Source organism: Eptatretus burgeri, chromosome 4 (genome assembly GCF_056783735.1).
Source record: "Eptatretus burgeri isolate ZD-2024b chromosome 4, Ebu_testis_v1, whole genome shotgun sequence".
Lineage (NCBI taxonomy): Eukaryota > Metazoa > Chordata > Myxini > Myxiniformes > Myxinidae > Eptatretus > Eptatretus burgeri.
This window is the reverse complement of record NC_140964.1, coordinates 73,755,514-73,779,791: the sequence shown is the minus strand read 5'-3', so window position 1 is coordinate 73,779,791 and position 24,278 is coordinate 73,755,514. Positions and strand designations below refer to the sequence as shown.

Sequence of the window (24,278 nt, the reverse complement as noted above, 5' to 3'; positions counted from 1 at the left end):
CGGATGTTTTGGAGACGTTTTAAGATTGTATAAAAATATTTCCCAAGCTGCGTTACGGCTCATCACGTGGTGCAGCGCGCTCGAGCAGAGGCGTCTTTGAGTCACGTAAAGGTTTTGCATGTGTGCGCTGACTGTGTTTTCGATAAAGATGGTGTTTAAAAGTCATTTTTTATCCCAATAAAGGTTATCGTCGCATGCCTGACTCGCTATGGCGTCGGATTATGTAAAGATTGTTGGTGGGTGGCCGAATATTACGGTTTTGTGACTGATAAAATAATATAAAATAATTGCGTGGAGAAATGGAGATTTTTGCTTCGGTCGATGTTACGAGTTCGTTTTAACTCGGATCGCAATTCTGTTTTCACTTTTGGTAATGGCTAAGTATGCTTAACACTCGGTTGTCGAAATTCTGGTAAAAATCGGATGTTTTATGAGATTTATGTTGGGTGTCGTATCTGAGGCTTAACTGAAGATTATGCTAATGAGGGGGATTGTAAAACACGGCATTACGTGCTCGTTTTAAAGTCAATTTCAATCCTGTCTTCAATTTTGGTAACGGTTTAGTATGCTTAACACTCGGTTGTCGAAATTCTGGTAAAACTTGGATGTTTTGTGAGAGGTCTGGTTCAGAATCATCGAAGAAACTTCTGGTTTGCGTCGCTACCTTCTCGAGAGATAGCTTTTATTAGACAAGGTCAGAGGTCAAGTTGACGATTTCGTAAGTACCAGTCAATGACTGCTTGTTTATTTATTTACCATTTCGGATTCTCCTCCCAACACACCACCTCCAATTATTTATTTATTTACCGTAAACGATTCCCCACCCACACACCACCTCCAATTATTTATTTATTTACCGAAAACTATTCCACGACCCACACACCACCTTTAATTATTTATTTATTTACCAAAAACGATTCCACCACCCACACACCACCTCCAATTATTTATTTATTTACTATTTCGGATTCTCCTCCCGACACACCACCTCCAATTATTTATTTATTTACTGTAAACGATTCCCCACCCACACACCACCTCCAATTATTTCTTTATTTACTGAAAACGATTCCACGACCAACACACGGCCTCCAATTATTTATTTATTTGCCATAAACGATTCCCCACCCAAACACCACCTTTAATTATTTATTTATTTACCGAAAACAATTCCATGACCCACACACTACCTCCAATTATTTATTTATTTGGCGTAAACGATTCCACGATCCACACACCACCTTTAATTATTTATTTATTTACCGTAAACAATTCCATGACCCACACTCTGCCTCCAATTATTTATTTATTTACAGTAAACGATTCCACGATCCACACACCACCTTCAATTATTTATTTATTTGCCGAAAACGATTCCACGACCCACACACCACCTCAAATTATTTATTATTTAAAGTGGGAGTGGCGTAGGAAAGCAGGCCTGGCTTATGGAAAGTGGGCGTTTGCTTATGAAAAATATTGTGTGGCTCAGGTGGTGTGGTGAAACAAGGGCATTGAGAGAAGTTTATCGGGTTTTCCGTGTGTGTGTGTGTGTGTGTGTGTGTGTGTGTGTGTGTGTGTGTGTGTGTGTGTGTGTGTGTGTGTGTGTGTGTGTGTGTGTGTGTGTGTGTGTGTGTCTGTCTGCAACGCGAGGCTCCACAGCACAAACCAGCAAACCGATTATTTTTTTAAATGGTAGTCCTTCAAAAATAGGGTTTCTATTTACCGTCATTTTTTATGAGGAGTGCCAGTTGGCAAAATACGCAATAGGAAAAATCTTGCCAGGCAGAGGAACAATTGCATATGAACCAATACGTCTTGGCAATGAATCTTTGTCGGTAGATCGGTCAGAATGTCAGGTCAGGTCAGGTATGGGAGCATGTGCCAGAACAGCGCGTCGCTGCGTACACTTTCCGCCGGAACTCCAGGGGCCTCCGTCTGGCCATCCCCCAGGCAGATGCCAGGCCCATCCCCATCTCCTTGAGATGATGGTCAACCTGCTGCAACCATGAGGCACGTGGTCGGCCCACTGGCCTCCTCCACTCATGAGACTCCCTCGCTGAGAGAATCTGGTGAGCAGGATCAGCGTCAGGAAAACGAGCCACATGTCCATACAGCCACAACTGATGCTCACGGACTATGCAGGTAACAAATCTCATCCGAGTCTCTCTCAGCAACCGCTCGTTGGACGCAAAATCCGACCAGCGATAGCCAAGGATTCTCCGAAGAGACCTGGTACCAAAGGAATTAAGTCTCCGTCTCAGATCCTTGGTCAGAGTCCAAATCTCGCATCCATAGAGCAAGACTGGAAGTACCAAGGACCTGAAGACTTGGACTTTCGTCCTCCCGCACAGGTACCGGCAGCGCCACACTCCATGATCCAGTGAATCCATGACTCCCCAGGCCCGACCCAGACATCTATTGACCTCTGACTCGCAGCCAGCAGAGACATGAATATCACTGCCAAGGTAAGTGAATCTCTCCACGACCTCAACATGTTCACCACAAACAGACACAGACAGGACAGCAGCATCCAAGATGTCACCGAAAGCCTGGATCTTAGTTTTGACCCAAGAAACCTGTAATCCCAGCGGCTCCGACTCCTCATTCAGCACCTCGAGGGCCCCAAAAAGGATATCTAAAGTCTCCGAAAAGATGACTGCATCATCTGCAAAACAAGGTCCGAGATCTTGACATTCCCAAACGATGCACCGCAGCTTGATCTCTCAGACATCCTCCCTAAAATCCAGTCCATACAGGTGCTGAAAAGTGTGGGGGCAAGTACACATCCCTGACGAACTCCAGTAACAACTGGAAATAAGTCAGAGATGGTACCACCACACTTCACAGCACTCTCAGTACCAGAGTAGAGTTCAGACATCAGATCGATCAGTTTTGGTGGCACCCCATGAAGACCAAGAATCCTCCAGAGGACATCCCGATTCACTGAATCGAACGCTTTACAGAGATCAACATAGGCTGCAAGCAGCCCCTGCCGAAACTCTCGTCTGCGTTCGGTGAGGACACGAAGTGCAAGGATACGGTCAATCGTTGACCTCTTTGGTGTGAAGCCTGACTGCTCTGGACGCTGGTGCTCAAGCAGATGGTGGTGAACCCTATCGAGAATTATCCGAGCAAAGACCTTGCCCGGCACTGAGAGCAGCGTCACCCCTCGGTAGTTGTTGCAGTCTTGGCGATCACCCTTCCCTTTACAGAGAGGAACAACAAGGCCCCTCTTCCAGTCAGTTGGGATGATGCCTGTGTTCCAGGCAGAGCACAAAACTGCATGCAACGACACGAGTGCAGCATTTCCACCAGCCTTGAAAAGTTCAGCATGGATGCCACAGATCCCTGGAGCTTTGCCCCGTTTAAACTGGTTCACCGCAGCCCGAGTTTCCACAAGCGAATGTGGACCACAGTTGATTCGAGGGTCAGCAACAAAGATTGTAACACCCTTGACGTCCAACTCGACAGCTGGGGGATCAGCCTGGTACAACCGCTCAAAGTAACCGGCCCAGCGGGGCTTCACTTCAGACTTCTCTGTCAAGAGCCTACCACTCTCTGCTCGAACTGCAGTGCTCCGAGGGATGGGCTTGGATGAACGCAATGCGCGAATTCCTCTGTAAGCGGGACGAGAATCACCTGTCCACAGGTGATGCTCTACCCCCTCACAGATTCCTCACACATAGGCCTCCTTGTCCACCCTCAGTGCACGTACAGTTTTTCGCCTCAGCTCCCTGAACAGCTCAGCTCTGCCATTCAGCCTGGCCCTGCGACTCTGGTCAGGTCAGGTCAGAATGAAAAGCATCGTATCCAGCGCTTCGATCCTCGCGAATCCCTTGTCGCTTACCGGCTTCTCTGCCTGTTTGTCTGTCTGTTTGTCTGTCTGTTTGTCTCCTACAGGTCGCAATTTTAAACTGATCTTCACGAAACTTCATCACATGGTAGAGTTTGTTAGAAGAAAGATGCCTATTGTCTTTGAGGTCAAAAGGTAAACATAGGCCAAAGGTCAACAACTTAGGTGAGATTTCTAAAATCCTCAATTTTCATCCAATTGACTTGAAATTTGAAGAGGATTTATATTTCCGACCATTGAATTCAACTATCCAATTATTTTGAGGTCAACATCGACCAAAAGGTCAACATAGGCCCAAGGTCAACAACTAAGGTGGTATTTCTAAAATCCTCAATTTTCATCTCATTGACTTGAAATTTGAAGAGGATTTGCACTTTTGGTCACTGAATTCAACCACCAATTATTTTCGAGATCAACATCGACCAAAAGGTCAACATTGGCCCAAGGTCAACAATTATGGTGATATTTCTAAAATCCTCAATTTTCATCTCATTGTCTTGAAATTTGAAGAGGATTTATATTTCAGATCACTGAATTCAAGTTGGAATTATTTTTGAGGTCAACATTGACCAAAAGGTCAACATAGGCCCAAGGTCAACAACGAATGTGTATTTCAAAAATCCTCTCATTTCATCTGATTAACTTGAAATTTGAAGAGGATGTGTATTTCAGGTCACTGATTTTAACTTCGGATTATTTTTGAGGTCAACATCGATGAAAAGGTCAACATAGGCCATGATTTTGATTTGCATAGTCCATCACTGAATTGGAAAAGCAACTATTTTTTGAGGTTAAAAAGTCAAAGTTCAATGCAAGACAAACTTTCTTTAAATCATCAAATTTCCTCTTAAAAATCGTCAATTTTCATATGATTAACCTGAAAATTAAGCAGCAATTGCATCGTACATCGCTGAATTTGGAAATCAACTATTTTTGAGGTCAAAAAGTCAAAGATCAACTCAAGGTCAAACTTCTAAAATCATCAATTCAAATCTGAAAAATAATCAATTTTCATCCGATTGACCTGAACTTTGTTTAATATTTTGAAATGTAATCTTAATGAAATTGACAATTTGATGAATCCATGGCAACCTTTGGAGAGGGGGGGGGGGTGGATTTTGCAAGTATCATGCTCTGCACGATGTCTTTTTCTTGTTTGTCTGTTTGTTTATCGCCTACAAGTCATAATATGAAACCGATCTTCACGAAACTTCACCACATGGTAGAGTTTGTCATATGGAAGAAGCCAATTGTTTTTGATGTCAAAAGGTCAACATAGGCCAAAGGTCAACAGCTTAGTTGGTATTTCTAGAATCCTCAATTTTCATCCGATTGACTTGAAATTTGAAGAGGATTTATATTTCATGGCACTGAATTCAACCAACAAATTATTTCTAAGGCCAACATCGACCAAAAGGTCAATATAGGCCCAAGGTCAACCACTTAGGTGAGATTTCTAAAATCGTCAATTTTCATCCCATTGACTTGAAATTTGAAGAGGATTTATATTGCAGGTCATTGAATTCATCCACCAATTATTTTTGAGGTAAACTTTGTTTCATTGATTTTGCAAGTATCAGCTCTGCATGATGTTGTCTTCTTTGTCTGTTTGTCTGTCTGTCTGAATGTGTGCAGAATGTCTCAAAAATTTGTGGACGGATCCGGATGAAATTTGGTGTGCAGGTTTTGTATGTGATAAGAACAAACTGATTCGATTTTGGGAAAGATCCAGATCCGGATCCGACTACGAGAATTTTTGAAGTGATTCTTCACCATTGAGAGAAAGGGTGAAACTTACATATGAGTATAGCACGATATCTCAAAAAGTTGTTGATGCATTCGGACGGAACTTGGTGGGCAGGTTGGGATGGAACGTGTGACCACGTCGAATTGATTCGATTTTGGTGAAGATCCGAATCCAGATCTGGATACGAGAATTATTTAATTTTCAAAGTGATTTTTCACAATTGAGAGATAGGGACAAAAACGATATACAGCAAGATATTTCAAAAATGTATTGGGCCCGATATGTTCTCATGGATCAGGCATTACGTGGCAGAGGTATGCAGTCTACCTAGTGCCCTTCAAGTTTTCCATTCCCACGGCACTCAGCAGGACATTTCCTCAGAGGAGTAGTTTCCTCCTTCCTCTGGATGCCAACCTCTGGGGATTGTCTGTGCTCTTAACCTTTTAAATGCTTAACGTCAAGCAAGGAAGCAGCATGTACTATTTTCAAATTCTTTCCCATGTCTCAGCCTAGATTTGAACCCCTGACCTCCGAGACTCAGAGGAAACACTCGAACCATTACACCCCCATGTCTGATCAATTGTTTAATAATTCCGTTTTCCATATGAGTTTCTCTGTGGTCGTGCAGCCTCCTTTTTTGAAAAAACGCTCACTGCATCCGTTTCGTAGTCATTTTGCAGAGTTCTACAGTGACTAAATATTTCATCACTATGATCTTCAATTGTTTAATAATTTTGATCATTGAATGTTGTGGAGCCAAGGGCTCTCTGTTTGTGTTGTGTGCATGGGTTGGGAAAGTGGGGGTGGTTGTGGAAAACAAATCTTACAGGACAATAAATTATAGGATGAAGGAAAACACTTTAGTTGTGAAAGTATAGATGAAAGGGAAAGGACCGGGCGTAGTGGCGTGCGCCTGTAATCCGGCTACTCGTAGGCTTGGGTTGGAGGATCGCTTGAGGACGGGCACTCTGCGCGCTGAGAGGGTGTAGGGCAGCCCGGAATCATGGCGAAACCCAATCCTTATCCCTGTGTCGCAAGAGGCGACCAGGGTTGCGTCAGGAAGGGCATCCGGGGTAAAACCTATGCCAAATCAGTATGCGGATCATAACGGATGATCCGCTGTGACGACCCCTAACGGGAGCAGCCGAAAGACGAACAACAACAGATGAAAGGGAAAGGAGGTTGGGAGAATATAGAAGTAAGAAGAGGAGAAACATGGTGATGAGCACAATCCTCATCCTCCTCTTCCTCCTTTATATTCCCCAATCCAAACCAGCACCAGTTAAACATTAGGCCTGGCCAGTTGGTGCTTCAAAGACTTTTATCAGAAACTTTCACCAGCCGACCCCACAACAAGTAGTACCAATAAGTAGTAGCTGACCCCACAAGAAGTAGCTCCAAGGAAAAATATGTCAGCTATTTTGTTGTTAAGGTATTATTATTTTTTCCTTTGGTTTAGACCTTAAATTATGATGATGATGATGATTACTGTTATTCCCAGTGACAAAACCATTGGGTTTTTTGCCTCAACCTAAAGGCCCAGTCACACCTTGACGTTTTAGCCAGGAATGGCAACGTATAAAAATGCACGTAAAACGTTGGCGTACGCTGAAGTTTTGATGTTTTTTTAAAGTTTTGGTCGTATTCATAATGTGTTGGTCGTATGCATAACGTATTAGTAACGGGCACAGAACGTTTCGTTGTGTTAAAGATAACTTATACCAACGAATGCTTAGCCTGTTGTCGACGTTCACAACCTATGCCCAACGATAGTTTAACTTAATCATAGTGCGCTGCACGTATCGCCGACGAACTCGTGGCGTTCTGTGTTAAAAACCTGCCGCTCGCCGATTTAAATCATAACCGCCTGAAAATTGGAAGTGTCAACATCGCAGTCACACCTTGACGATTTAGCCAGCATATGCCGACCTATGAAAAACGTGTCTAAAACGCTGGGACACGTCGAATACGGCATGGGTAAGTTGTGTATACGTTAGGAGCACGATGAAAAACGATGAAGTACGCTGGCATATTACGTGGTACGTCTAGTACGTCGTGAAATTTCAAGCATGCTGAAAATTTTACGACGTACTCGACGTATGGCTCACAAGTTCCGCATACGCTGGCGTAAGTTCTCGGCACGCCCCGCAATCGTTTACACGCGTCGGCCACACGTTACTTGAAAGTTACTCATAAGTCGAAACACGTCGAGGTAATGTTTAGCATACCCGAAACTTAATTTTTAACCTTCGGCTAACGTGCTTTGAACATGTTAGTAGCGTGCTTTGAACCTATGAGAAGCGTGCTTTGAACCTACGTGTGACGTATCTCAAACGCACATTGGCGTATGCAGACGAATTTGATTGACGTCTTCCCGACGACCACACAACTTACTGAACGTGTTTGTAACTTACAGCTACCGTATAATGGCGTATTGGCAGCGTTTAAAGGAATTGGTATATAAAAATGGGCTTCACAAGAGGAAACCGTCAGTGTTCCTGATTCCATGTTGAGTAGATGTCAATGTGACTGGCAGTTGCAGTAGTAGTAGTAGTAGTAGTAGTAGTAGTAGTTCGAGAGAATTTAGTGATGTCGATGCTATTATTAGTAGTAGTAGTAGTATTATTATTAGTAGTAGTAGTAGTAGTTCGAGAGGATTTAGTGATATCTACGTTAGTAGTAGTAGTAGTAGTAGTAGTAATAGTTCGAGAGAATTTAGTGATGTCGTTGTTGGTAGTAGTAGTAGTTCGAGAGAATTTAGTGATGTCGATGGTAGTAGTAGTAGTAGCAATAGTAGTAGTTCGAGAGAATTTCATCATGTCCATGTTGGTAGTCGTAGTAGTAGTAGTAGTAGTAGTTCGAGAGAATTTACTGATGTCGATGTTATAAGTAGTAGTAGTAGTAGTAGTTCGCGAGAATTTAGTGATGTCGATGTTGGTAGTAGTAGTAGTAGTAGTAGTAGTAGTAGTAGTAGTAGTAGTAGTAGTAGTAGTAGTAGTAGTACTTTCAAGTAACGTGTTGCAAAGTGTGAACAACGTTCGTGTAGCGTGCTTACAAAACGTTACTCATAGGTTAGAAATAAGTTTTGGGTACGCAAAACATTACCTCCACGTGTTCCGACTTATGAGTAACTTACAAGTAACGTGTTTCAACGTGTGTCAACGATCGCATAACGTGCCTACAACTTATGGCCAGCGTAGCGCAACGTGTGAGTCATACGCCGACATACGTCGTAAAATTTCCAGCATGAAAAAATTTGAGGAAAGCCCAAAAGTTCAACGTTTAAAGCCAGCGTACTACCACTTATGGCAGTTTTTCAGCGTGGTCTTAACATATACAAAACGTACCCATAACGTATTGGACATGTACCAGCGTTTTACACAATTTTTTGCAAAAATCGGCATAAGCTGGCTAAAACGTCAAGGCGTGACTGGGCCTTAAAGCTTGTTGAGGAGCTTGCCCACAAACCACAAGCAGAACAAAGTTAGGAGTAAACCTCATTGTACCTAAACTTGAATAAGACGAATATAACTGTTGACAGTGGACAAATACATATTGCATTTGTGATTTGAATCTGAGTTTCCCACATCATGAGCCAATCATAATTGGATTGAGATGGGAATGTGAAGCAGACCACAACTCTTGAACTGCATGAAGAGAGCTTGAATTCTTTTGCATAAATGAAAAGACAATACTGCTCACACTTTGCATTCACTGCTTCCGAGACATGCTTCTCTGAAGCTCTTGCTGGGACCAAAGAGAAAGTTAATCTCCATGGAAGAACATTTGACGCAACTCATTTTACAGATCGATGCTCATGGAATGCTGCTCAATCAGTCGATTTGGATATTCAAGTTGTTTACATGTGCACATTGAGCCCATGTACATTATACAGGATTTGGATTGAGTGATGATGAAAAAATAATTAATTAAACTGGCTCACCTCCTGAAGACTGCTCCTTCCTCATCATATCATCCCATTTAATTATTGTGTTTCCTCCAAGGTAGCACTCACTGAGTGTGGCATTTACATCATGGTATGTACCATTTCCATAAACTGTTAGACATCTGCTTTATTACCTTTATATAAGACAGACATTCCACCTGTGTATAGTTTCCCATTTTATGTGAGCACAACATTACTATCCTGGAGTATGGTGTCATGCATCATATATGAGGGGATGAGAATCTGAGAGATGAGATAAACAATTAAATAACCACTGTTTACACATGCAATTTATAAAAATGGTCCCTTTGATTAATGATTAGTTGTGGATGAGGCCTTTGTTAAGGGTTGGACATTGTGGGATTGAGAGTTTCGGTTGGAATGTACATAACTGATGGTTATTTACGGTTATCCCCATGCTGGTTACAGGCTATAGCATTTTTGCCGTGGGCATTGGAGATGCCGACATGACGGAGATCCGCACGATTGCAAGCTTTCCCAGTGAACAACACTCGTTCTTTGTGCAAGATTTCAACTCGTTCCTCGAGATCCAGGAGAAACTGATCACTCACATGTGTGAAGCTGCGTCGGAAGGTCCGTTGTGTCCTCGGGAAGGGGGCTCTCGAAACTGCACTTCGGCCATGTCCTTATTTGAGCAATCAGTTGTGCAACCAAATCGCTCTAGAAATCATGCAATTTAATCACGTGCTAAATTGCTTTGTCTGCATCTGAACACGTGGTTGCGCATCACGGAGGTGGTGGCCCACAGAGGTGTGTGTATTGCTTTTCTGGCAATTGCTCTTCCCGACGAGCGAGCCCTTTATGTCTTATCTGTAGTCGTTTAAAAAGTGATATTGAATGCAGATGTGAAGTTACCTAAATGCTGACGATTTGTCACAATTTTGCACAATAAGTCTCTCTCTTGCAATAATCGCCAACTATTTGATTGGCCTCCTCTCCCCAGTTTACTTTTTACCATTGACACTTTATTTTTTTTTGTAAATTCACCACATGTTTACTGCAGTAAATTGAATTGAAAGTAGAGCCTCTTCTACTGTAAGTAACTGTGATTGCACAGCTGCTCACAGTTGGTTGCAGAAATGTCCACATACAAGCAATTCAGTTGCAGGCAACAAAGGTGCGCAGCTGATGGTTCAGGTATTGATTGACCTGGCCGAAGCCGTTTGCTTCAAGTGACCTCTATTTTCCGAACCGGAAGTACAATCTAACTTTGGTTTTAATTTTGTTTTTCTCTTTGCAGTCTGCCCACCACTGTTTCTTCATGGCTACACCGTGACAGGTATGGCCAACACAACCTGCATGGTAACTTTTGACTCGATTGAAAAGGAAAATGTGTGAAGAAAAACATGTTTAGAGAAAATTTAAGGTAGCTAATATTTGACAATACTAAGAGGACGTTCAGGATCAAGGCACATGGTTAGTTTATCTAGAGAGGTTCAGTATAAAGAGATTATGCTGGGAAGAAAGAAGTAGTCCTTCAAAGGGATGTGATGTTGTTTAAGGAAGTGGGTTTGTTGTTGTCTTTCCAGGCTTTAAAATGATGGAGCCTTTTGGGCTGATGGACAAGCTATATGCTTCTGTCAGTGGAATATCGATGCATCCAGGCTCATTCAATGCCTTCCCAGCTTATGAACTTCATGAGGATGCGTTCCTCTCACAGCCAACCAGGTACTGGTATACATACTCACCTGTACTGGGCTGCCAGGACAGCCGAGAGGTGTGTGCACTCACCTCTGAGCCGTCTCATCTGGGTTTGAATCTCGGCCCAGATATAAACTGCCGACCGATGCAACTTATGGTCTGAGTTCAGAATTAAATCTCAGTTCAATAAGCATTCACGAACAACAACAACAACAACAACAGTAGCAGCAGCAACAGCAACCTGTACTACCCATATGTACTTTCATTCATTCTCCTTCCTCTTTTTTTTTTTGGAAACAGTGACATTCACCCACTTGGTCTGCCTGCCGAGTACACACTCTCCTTCCTGTTGCGCTTACTGCCAAACAGCCCCACTGAACCATTCACTCTGTGGCACATCATGAGCTCCACCGCTACACCAGAAACGGGCCTTACTCTGGATAGTACGTACCTCACTGACACTCCACGCTGCTTCTCCTCAAACCACTTGGTTGTCTCGGCCTCAGACACGGTCCAACTTCATGTCGAAACGTGTAATTCTTCATTAACTCAGCAATGCTTCACTCTGACTAATTGCCCCATGTTTGCTTTGATCTGTTGTGCAGCAATTGTGTGTTCGGTGTGATAACGTACCGTAGGCCCCACTGCGCTGCTGTACTGTATATACCCCCTTTATTACAGCAATAATTTATTGTTTTTATGTAAAGAATAATAATAATTTATTCAAACCACCAAGTTCAAAATATAAAGTAATACCTGCTGTATAATACATTGTATGTTCTATCATGATCTATTTAGACCGTGAATCTCTGTGATTGCTTGTCCTCTCTGTGTCATGAGGTTCTGCTGAAATGTTATAACATCAACGAAGTTCAACCACTGAGTTGTGGCTCTGGTCTGGCACTCCGTCACCCTCCATAGACAAATAGTTCAAGGCAGAGCCGAGGCTCCGGGGAAAATGGCTGGGAAAATAAAAACAGGACAGCGCATCCTGAAGCTCACCTGGATCAGGAGCAACAGTCACTCAACCCCCACAGACCACCTTAAACCCTGATTTTTTTTTTTTTTTTTTGTACGTCGTGAACAAACTTTGGTACATCACGGGTGATGAAGCTTGTGGCCAAGTTTCATCAAAATCGTTTACTTGGTTCCTGAGATAATGACTGAAGTGTTTATGTACTCACTCACTCACTCACTTACTCACTTACATACACTGCTCGATTGCATAAGCTCACTGAAATATGTTCCAGGTGAGCTGATAATAATAATAATAATAATAATAATAATAATAATAATAATAAAAAACAACAACAACATCATGTATGATGTAATTGTTTCCCCATAATTATCTTTTAGCAACAGTTAATTAATTGTAAGGTCCAACAGATTGCAATTTTTAATAGTCTTTGTTGTTATTGTTATCAATGCCGTATCTTTTATTCTGCAGCAACTCAACGCACCCTCATGTACTTCTACCTGGACGCTGATTCGAACCCTCAGTCTCTCTTGTTCAGTGGACCCGATGTTCAGAAAATATTCTTCGGAAGTTTCCACAAGGTGAGAAGATTGATTGTGCATTGCAAGGGACAGTGATCTCCACAGGGCATAATGATGGACACCAACTGCAAACTTTGACTGCGTCGTTTCTGCATTCATCGATTGCTTCATTGATTCATTGTCGATGATGATTATTTATTGGATCCAGTATGGCCCACAAACCTGTCTAAAGCAAAACTGCTGCATACATGTGTGCTGCAGGTGCACGTCGCAATATCGCAGCATGATGTGAAACTCTACGTGGATTGTTCGCTTATCGATGGGCAACCATGTAAGCCCCATGGAAACGTCAGCACCGGTGGACAGGAAGTCCTGGGGCAGTTCCTCAAGTCCAATGGACCCACACCTCGTTCTGCAGCAGTGAGATGCACACTCAGCTTGCTCTGTTCTTATTGTCATACTCTAATGCATTCTTTCACCAAACTGCTAAAGCTACTACCTCCCACACCCTTAACACCTTCAATGACACAGCTCACTTTCATGAGATTCACTCAAAACGGAGAGCCAGCAACAGCTCCAGCTGCCCCCATCACCCTAGTTGTTAATTCCCCCATCCCTGCGCATTACACTCATTGGCACATGAGAAATTGCTGACATTTCATCGTGTTCCCTCCATCACGGTGTGTCGCAGGTTACCACTACTCGGTGGCAATATAAATTCCATCCGCACCACACATGGCTACCTGGCACACCTGGCACATGCCTCTATCAAATTATTCAGACCAATCCCACGAGATTCCATGATTGTCGATTTAGGCACCTGTGAGTGAACGCATTGTGCCATGAACGTGTACATGTGTGTTTATTTAGTACATGACTAATTTCTGCCTTGACCTGTATTATTAATTCGAAAATGTAGTCTGGGCTAGTTATATACTTTGTTTGAGCCTTTGAGGCCACACAAGGTATGCTCTGTATTCAATATGTGCTTTATTTTAAACCGACGTGCTGGGATTTGAATGGTGCTGTGCTTCCCAGCAGAACAAAAACAAAATTCCGTCAAGTGTGCAAATCATAAACCCTTCTTCACTGAATTCTTTTGAAGGTTAGAGCTGGAGAGTGTGACAGGACGCTGCAGAGGTCTCACACTTACCTTGGAGCTGTCTAAGTCTGGGTTAAATTCTCGAGCCGACGATGAACTGTCAGACTGGTGTTTCGCAGGCAGCGGGTTGCTTCATAAAGTGTGCCGTCCTTCCGACGGACGTTAGAAACTGGGTGTCTCGTATGCTAGCAACAGTTGGTGGACGTTAAAGATCTCACTGTGTCCATCGTGAAGTGGAGGCGAGCTATCACCAGCACCCGAAACAAATTACGAATTTCTGCCCTGGACACTTTCAGGAATAGGAAACCATCCACCCAGTGTAATCCCTGCCATTAGATTGGTGGGTGGCAGGACTGGACCTTCCTTCAGATAGAGTGCCAGACATGAACAGACAGACAGAGCTGGAGAGGCAGGCAGACAGAAGAGAGATATGAAAGGGACATTTTCTCTATGTCTGAGTCAGTCTGACACGTGTCTAAAACAAAATGCTTTTAACTGAAGGCTGTCAGAGAATGGACCAAATCAAATGTGAACCCTTCCTTTGTCAATGTTTCATTACCCTCATTGAAATATCCTTGGGGCACTTTGAGGGGGTCAGGGGGATCGAAACACTGAGCTGCTGCAAATGTCAATGCTGAGAATCTGTATATTCTGTAATGAAATGGTTGTTGTACAAAGGGTTCTTTGGGCACACATTTTCCACCACCACTGAAACCATACTTTACTGTGTTTGGTTTCATCATCCTGAACTCATTTTGGAAATAACTCATTTTTTCCTCACAAACAATACTTATGAGCTGTCCATCTACATAATATTATGCCAGAAGAAAGGGGAAGGAGGATAATGGGGAATATAATTCAGGTGATACATCATTGTAGATGGTGAAGGGGCTCATAAAAATTTAGGGCGGGCTTGAGAGTTCATGATGGAGGATATGTTGGATTAATAACCAGAAAAGGGGGACAAGGGGGCATCAAAGTTTCAGTGTTTTTGCATATACTGGATAATATATGTCGATGGCCCAAAACAAACCGATGAGAGGTCATGAACCTATTTTAAACACACTAAACAGTGTTGCTGATGAAAACTGTGGAGATATTATTCCTCTGCTCTATTTTACTTTAAATGATAACAAAATGTTTATATAGTAAATGGATTGGTGGGGTTAATCGGATAGTCAAGAGGTATAAAAACTCACCTCTGAGCTGTCTTGCGTGGATTCGAATCCTTGACCCGCTTTCAACTATAAACCGTCATCCCAGTGTTTTGCATGTAGAGTGGAGGCATCGTTGTGGATACTGTCCATCGGAAGGATGTTAGACAGGGTGAACCGTTTGCTAGCATTATTTGGTGGTCATTAATTATTCCATAGTGTCTTTCGTGAAGAGTAGGTGAGTTTTCGCCGGCTCCCTGAACAAGTTAGAAATTCCTACCTGGACTGCTGTATGTAGGCAACAACAAATCACCCGGCATAACCAAACCACCCTGCATAACGAAACCAGCCGCCATAGCGAAATAACTCTGCATAATGAAACTACCAGCATAAGGAAACCACCCTGCATTACGAAACTACCGGAATAATGAAACCAACCTGCATACCAAAACTACCGACAAAACAAAACCACCCTGTGTAACAAAACTACCGGCATAATGAAACCACCCTGCATACCAAAACTACCGACAAAACAAAACCACCCTGTGTAACAAAACTACCGGCATAATGAAACTACCCTGCACAACAAAACTACCCCACATAACGAAACTACTGGCATAATGAAATCACCCTGCATAATGAAACTATTGGCATAATGAAACCACCATGCATAACAAAACTACCCTGCAGAATGAAACTACCCTGCATAACAAAACTACCGGCATAATGAAACCACCCTGCATAACAAAACTACCGGCATAACGAAACCACCCTGCATAATGAAAGCACCCTGCATAACGAAACTACCGGCATAATGAAACCACCCTGCATAACAAAACTACCGGCATAACGAAACCACCCTGCATAATGAAACCACCCTGCATAACAAAACTACCCTGCAGAATGAAACCACCCTGCATAACAAAACTACCGGCATAATGAAACCACCCTGCATAACAAAACTACCGGCATAATTAAACCACCCTGCATAATGAAAGCACCCTGCATAACGAAACTACCGACATAATGAAGCCACCCTGCATAACGAAACTACTGGCATAACGAAACTACCGGCATAATGAAAGCACCCTGCATAATGAAACTACTGGCATAATGAAACCACCCTGCATAATGAATCTACCAGCATAATGAAACCACCCTGCACAACGAAACTACCAGCATAATGAAGCCACCCCACATAATGAAACTACCGGCATAATGAAACTACCCTGTACAACAAAACTACCCTGCATTACCAGCATAATGAAGCCACCCCACATAATGAAATTACCGGCATAATGAAACTACCCTGTACAACAAAACTACCCTGCATAACGAAACTACCGGCACGATGAAACCACCCTGCATAACGAAACTACTGGCATAATGAAACCACCCTGCATAACGAAACTACTGGCATAATGAAACCACCCTGCATAACGAAACTACCGGCCTAATGAAACCACCCTGCATAACGAAAGCACCCTGCATAACGAAACTACCAGCATAATGAAGCCACCCTGCATAACGAAGCTACCGGCATAATGAAACCACCCTGCATAACGAAACTGCAGGCATAATGAAACCACCCTGCATAACGAAAGCACTCTGCATAACGAAACTACCAGCAAAATGAAACCACCCTTCATAAGGAAACTACCGGCAGAATGAAACCATCCTGCATAACGAAACTACCGGCATAATGAAACCACCCTGCATAACGAAAGCACCCTGCATAACGAAACTACCAGCATAATGAAGCCACCCTGCATAACGAAACTACCGGCATAATGAAACTACCCTGCACAACAAAACTACCCTGCATAACGAAACTACCAGCATAATGAAACCACCCGGCATAACGAAACCACCTTGCATAATGAAACCACCTTGCATAACGAAACTACCGGCATAATGAAACCACCCTGTATAACGAAAGCACCCTGCATAACGAAACTACCGGCATAATGAAGCCACCCTGCATAATGAAACTACCGGCGTAACGAAACTATCGGCATTATGAAACCACCCTGCATAACGAAACTACCGGCATAATGACACCACCCTGCATCACAAAAGCACCCTGCATAACGAAACTACCAGCATAATGAAACCACCCTGCATAACGAAACTACTGGCATAATGAAAGCACCCTGCATAACGAAAGCACCATGCATAACAAAACTACCAGCATAATGAAACCACCCTACATAACAATACTACCGGCATAATGAAACTACCCTGCACAACAAAACTACCCTGCATAACGAAACTACTGGCATAATGAAGCCACCATGCATAACAAAACTTCCGGCATAATGAAACCACCCTGCATAGCAAAACTACCGGCATAATGAAACTTCTGGCACAATGAAACCACCCTGCATAACGAACGAACCCTGAATAACGAAACTACCGGCATACTGAAGCCACCCTGCATAACGAAACTACCGGCATAATGAAACTACCCTGCACAACGAAACTACTGGCATCATGAAACTACCCTGCATAACAAAAGTACCGGCATAATGAAACTTCCCTGCACAACAAAACTACCCTGCATAACGAAACTACCGGCATAAGGAAACCACCCTGCATAACGAAAGCACCCTGCATAACAAAACTACCAGCATAATGAAACTACCCTGCACAACAAAACTACCCTGCATAATGAAATTACCAGCATCATGAAAGCACCCTGCATAACGAAACTACCGGCATAATGAAACTTCCCTGCACAACAAAACTACCCTGCATAACGAAACTACCGGCATAAGGAAACCACCCTGCATAACGAAAGCACCCTGCATAACAAAACTACCAGCATAATGAAACTACCCTGCACAACAAAACTACCCTGCATAATGAAATTACCAGCATCATGAAACTACCCTGCATAACAAAAGTACCGGCATAATGAAACTTCCCTGCACAACAAAACTACCCTGCACAACGAAACTACTGGCATCATGAAACTACCCTGCATAACAAAAGTACCGGCATAATGAAACTTCCCTGCACAACAAAACTACCCTGCAGAATGAAACCACCCTGCACAACAAAACTACCTGGCACAATGAAACCACCCTGCATAACAAAACTACCCTGAATAACGAAACCACCCTGCATAATGAAAGCCACCCTGCATAACGAAACTACCGGCATAATGAAACTACCCTGCACAACGAAACTACTGGCATCATGAAACTACCCTGCATAACAAAAGTACCGGCATAATGAAACTTCCCTGCACAACAAAACTACCCTGCATAACGAAACTACCGGCATAATGAAACCACCCTGTATAACGAAAGCACCCTGCATAACGAAACTACCGGCATAATGAAGCCACCCTGCATAATGAAACTACCGGCGTAACGAAACTATCGGCATTATGAAACCACCCTGCATAACGAAACTACCGGCATAATGACACCACCCTGCATCACAAAAGCACCCTGCATAACGAAACTACCAGCATAATGAAACCACCCTGCATAACGAAACTACTGGCATAATGAAAGCACCCTGCATAACGAAAGCACCATGCATAACAAAACTACCAGCATAATGAAACCACCCTACATAACAATACTACCGGCATAATGAAACTACCCTGCACAACAAAACTACCCTGCATAACGAAACTACTGGCATAATGAAGCCACCATGCATAACAAAACTTCCGGCATAATGAAACCACCCTGCATAGCAAAACTACCGGCATAATGAAACTTCTGGCACAATGAAACCACCCTGCATAACGAACGAACCCTGAATAACGAAACTACCGGCATACTGAAGCCACCCTGCATAACGAAACTACCGGCATAATGAAACTACCCTGCACAACGAAACTACTGGCATCATGAAACTACCCTGCATAACAAAAGTACCGGCATAATGAAACTTCCCTGCACAACAAAACTACCCTGCATAACGAAACTACCGGCATAATGAAACTTCTGGCACAATGAAACCACCCTGCATAACGAACGAACCCTGAATAACGAAACTACCGGCATACTGAAGCCACCCTGCATAACGAAACTACCGGCATAATGAAACTACCCTGCACAACGAAACTACTGGCATCATGAAACTACCCTGCATAACAAAAGTACCGGCATAATGAAACTTCCCTGCACAACAAAACTACCCTGCATAACGAAACTACCGGCATAAGGAAACCACCCTGCATAACGAAAGCACCCTGCATAACAAAACTACCAGCATAATGAAACTACCCTGCACAACAAAACTACCCTGCATAATGAAATTACCAGCATCATGAAAGCACCCTGCATAACGAAACTACCGGCATAATGAAACTTCCCTGCACAACAAAACTACCCTGCATAACGAAACTACCAGCATAATGAAGCCACCCTGCAGAACGAAACTACCGGTATAATGAAACCACCCTGCTTAACGAAAACTATCGACATAACAAACTACTCTGCATAATGAAACCACCTTGCGTGATGAAACTACCCGGCATAATGAAACCACTTTACATAAAAAAACACCACGCTGCATAACGAAACCTCTTGAGATAGTGAAACCACTTTGCATAAAGAAACCACCCGGAATATCAAAACCACTTAATAAAATGAAACCTCTTGGCATAGCGAAACCACCTTGAATAACGAAACCACTTTACATAAAAAACACCACGCTGCATAACGAAACCACTTGACATAGTGAAACCATCTTGCATAACGAAACCACTTGACATAGTGAAACCACCTTGCATAACGAAACCACCCTGCGTAACGAAACCACCCGGAATATCAAAACCACTTGCTAAAATGAAACCTCTTGACATAGCGAAACCACCTTGCATAACGAAACCACCCGACATAACAGAACCACTTTATAAAATGAAACCAGGCTGCATAACAAAACCCCATGACATAACAAAACCACCTGGCACAACGAAACCACCTTGCATAACAAAACCTCCTTGCATAACGAAACCACCCAGCATAACTAAACCACCCTGCAAAACAAAACCACTGTGTATAACAAAACGACCCTGCACAACCAAACAACCCTGAATAACGAAACCACTTGACATAATGAAACCAACCTGTGTAATGAAACCACCCGGCATTACAAAACTACTGGCATAATGAAACTACACCACATAACGAAACTATCGGCATAATGAAACTACCCTGCACAACAAAACTACCCTGCATAACAAAACTACCCTGCATAATTAAACCACTCAACATAATGAAACCACCCTGCAAACGAAACCACCCTGCATGACAAAACCACTCAGCATCCCAAAACCCCCCAGCAAAACGAAACCACTTTCCAGAACGGAACTACCCTACAAAATGAAAACACCCTGCATAACGAAACCACTCAACATCATGAAAGCACCCAGCATAACAAACCCACCCTGCCGAACAAAACCACTCAACATACCAAAATCACCCTGCATAATGAAACCAACCAGCATAATCAAGCCACTCGAAAGAATGAAACCACTCAACAGAACAAAACCACCCTGCAAAACGAAACCACATAGCATAACTAAACCACCCAGCATACCGAAACCAGCCAGCAAAATGAAACCATCCTGCATAATGATACCACCATGCATAACAAAACCATTCAACATAACGAAACCACCTTGCATAACAACACTACCCTGCAAAATGAAACCACTCAACATAATGAAACCATCCAGCATAACAAAACCACCAAGCAAAACAAAACCACTTGACAGAACAAAACCACCCTGCACAATGGTAGCGCCCTTCAAAACAAAACCACCCAGCATAACGAAACGACTCACCAAAATGAAACCACCCAGCGTAACGAAACCACATAACAAAACCACCCAGCGTAACGAAACCACCTAGCATAACAAAACCACCCTGCATAACAAAACCACGAAACATAACGAAACCACCCAGCATAACAAAACCACCCTGCACAACGAAACCACTCACCATAATGAAATCACCCAGCAAAACAAAACCATCCTGCCAAATGAAACCACTCTGTGTAATGAAACCATGCAGCATAACAAAACCACCCTGCACAACAAAACCACTCAATACAACAAAACCACTCAATACAATGAAACCACCCTGCAAAACGAAACCACCATACACAACGAAACCACCCTCCAAAACAAAACGACCCTGCATAATGAAACCATCCTTTAAAACGAAACCACCCTCCATAACCAAAGCACCTGGCATAACCAAGTCACCCGGCAGAACCAAGCCAACCTGCGTAACCAAGTTAACCTGCATAACCAAGCCACCTGCATAACAAAGACATTCTTACAGCATTGTGATCCTAATAATGACAAATCAAACATCCACAAGCTTTGTCTTGAATGAATGATCCAGTCTGAAGATTTCCATGTCATGGTGAAGCAGCTGTTTGTTGCTCGTGACAGTGATGCGATTTGTCATCATTGTGATTTGTTGCTCAATTGACTGATTAATTGTGTTATTTTTATATTGTTTGGTACAGTGTAAATGTAGTGCAAATGTAGTACCTCGCACTTTTGGAAACACCTCGACTGGTTGTCGTGTTAAAATACGAGTACAGATTGAAATGACGTGTGCTGGAGACATATCAGGAAACCATCTCGCTTTAAAACATGAATTACGTTTAAAACATCTCGCTAATTTTGAAACAATGTTTCCTTATTTTTTTCTGTACATAGCACATCGAACCTTGAAATACATGAACGTTTTCCTTCCGACTCATTTTGTTCAAGCCGTAGCACAAGCGAGGAGCGAGTGTTCGGCATTCGCAAAATCCCCAAACAAAGACACCAGTCACTGCAGCCTTTTCAACAATCTGTTTTTCTTCAATAATACCCAAGGTTGTGTCCGAGAGTGAAATTAAATCCTGCTGAAAGGTTGAAGGATTCGTGTAAAGCTTAATGTTTCACCAAAATAACCTTGGAGACTATAACTGTGGATTATATTGGAAGAGGACAAAATGTGGGATGTCGATATTTGTCTTTGGATATCACTTCCAGAAGGGCTCAGCCTCTGTGCTTTATTACTTTTTTTACATTCTGTGCAGATTTCTATGAAATAAAATTGTTGTCTATGACATAATGTAAATCCATGTCCTGTCATTTTCCTATTTATCTGCCTCTGCTTTTTTTGCTTCTCTGCTTGTCCTCCTGCCATGCTCAATGTAAACTGACAAGGAATTTCAATAAACTTAGTTATTTTTGTCACGTTATTTATATCAATAACCTATCAAATACAATTTAGTTTTTATTTGGATTGTCGAACTCCTCTGTAAGATCTTTTATGTTTAACCCATTCATAACTAGAACGGCAGTTGGTAGAGTGCATACCTCTGCCAGGCTGAACAGTTTATGGTTTGTATCCCATTGATAGGCTGGATATGGATCCGGACCTAAACCAAAATCGAATCGGCTTGTTCTTGTCACCTACCCAACTCATCCATCTCGTTTTGTCATAACTCTTCCACAATTTTTTGAAATACTTATCCCACTACAGGATATATTGATTTTGGTCCTATCACTCAATGGTGAAGAATCACTGAAATAATTCCAGTATCTGCATCTGGATCATCATCAAAATCTAATCATTTTGTCTTTGTCACACACCCAACCTGTCCACCAAGTTTTGTCCGAATTCGTCAATAACTTTTTGAGATATCTGTTCACAGACAGACAGGGGTGAAAACATAACCTCTGTCCACCTTCGGTAGTGGAGGTAAAAAGGTCGTTAAGAAATAGCATTGTACCTTTTACATGACCTAATGAGAACATGAGGAGTTATTGGGTAAAACACAGGAAGCTGGATCTGAACCAGGGGTCAAATCAGTATGAACCACATGCTCTGACTGGAATATCACACAGGACGCGTTCTCAGTCGAGAAGGTCAAAGTCAACTCCGTCAACTGCCTTAGGCAAATCACTCTTGACTTGCATGTCTTGTGACAACTCTAACAACAAGGAAGCTCCACAAGCCAAAGATGGTTCCTGGTCCTCAAAAGCCAATCAGGGTAATGGTCATTCTGCATTGGCTTATTTATCATTTTCATCTATACCAATGACTTCAGGTGCTCGAAATGCAGGTTTATATCTGTATGTATTTGCTCATTGTCTATACTATTGTCCTTGTAATTCACATGAAAGTGCAGTGATGTCTGCTGATGTCTTTGTGTTGTATTTATGTGCAAGCTCCACTCTGGGACTTACATCAATTGAAAGACAATGATTAAAAACCCTCAATGGTATGACGTGATTTCTCAAAATGGGAATCATGGGGGATCTGCAATGAGAAGAAAGATCCAAGGATAATTTATCACATTTCCCAAGATAAGTCTCATCTTGAGAATTGTATGAACTCATGGATCCAGCATGTGGGAGACCATGTTTCCAAAACCAACAAGCACCTGCTTGACTTTTCCACAGTTCCAACTCAGAAAATTTTCTATGCATTGTTTAGTGGGTGTTCCATGATCCATCCTCCATTCTTCTGCCGCACCCTCCCCCCTCCCAGCCCCCCTCCCTGAAAACAGCTTTTTATATACACATGTGAGATGAACATCAAAATTTGGCCAAAAATCTGTTCATGGACAGCCCTCCAGTTTGAGAAAAGTATTTTTTGGTGAGCCGGTGTGCTTTCGGTCATGGTTTGAGTCCATGTGCTGTTCTTTTAGACTTTTGACAGCAGCCTGTTGAGTAAAATAGTTTCCCAGTGATCATTATTGTCAAGCTCAGGTAGATTCCACAGGTACATTGTGCTCAGATAGATTGTCGATCTATCAAGGGAGAAGTGAATTCTTACAAAAAAAAACAAACTTTCTTTGGCTCAATTGACCGAATGAGTTTGAGGGTGGAGGAAGTAGCAGCTGAAACCTGAATTCTATCCGGGTTCCTCCTGATGACTCCATATTCGCTCTTTACTAATTTGGGCTCCTGATGACTCCAATGCAGTATTTGGTCTTTCATTCGACCACACAGTTCCCCTGCTGCTAGACTATGACCAACATTAGCATTCGCACCTTCCATTCCTGGGCAGAATGTTAACCTCCTTTTTAAAGTCTTGTAGACTTTATATTGTGTGACACTTTCTGATTGGTTGGATTGAACCATTCACACGTAGTTATCAACAGGTGACAAAAACAAGCCTATTAGATTTTGGTTCAGGTCCGGATTCACATCCAGCCTATCATTGGGATACAAAACGTAAACTGTTCAGCCTGGCGGAGGTATGCGTTCTACCGAGTGATGTTCTAGTTCCTCTTTTCTTCTGTTTGTGAAACTGTCTTCCTGAGTCTTTTCA

The 24,278-nt window shown here is 42.6% G+C and overlaps 1 protein-coding gene across 3 annotated transcripts in view; it reads left to right on the top strand.

Moving 5' to 3' along the window:
- The window catches only part of LOC147028351 (collagen alpha-1(XIV) chain-like), a 236,291-nt gene that overhangs the window by 152,606 nt on the left and 59,407 nt on the right, over positions 1-24,278 (top strand). For all 3 annotated transcript variants that reach the window (XM_085878673.1, XM_085878672.1, XM_085878671.1), the window contains 6 exons: positions 9,979-10,143; positions 10,811-10,849; positions 11,100-11,238; positions 11,512-11,654; positions 12,659-12,768; positions 12,970-13,128. In XM_085878673.1, the coding sequence (XP_085734799.1) occupies positions 9,979-10,143; positions 10,811-10,849; positions 11,100-11,238; positions 11,512-11,654; positions 12,659-12,768; positions 12,970-13,128 (755 nt within the window). The remainder of the gene's footprint in view (positions 1-9,978; positions 10,144-10,810; positions 10,850-11,099; positions 11,239-11,511; positions 11,655-12,658; positions 12,769-12,969; positions 13,129-24,278) is intronic.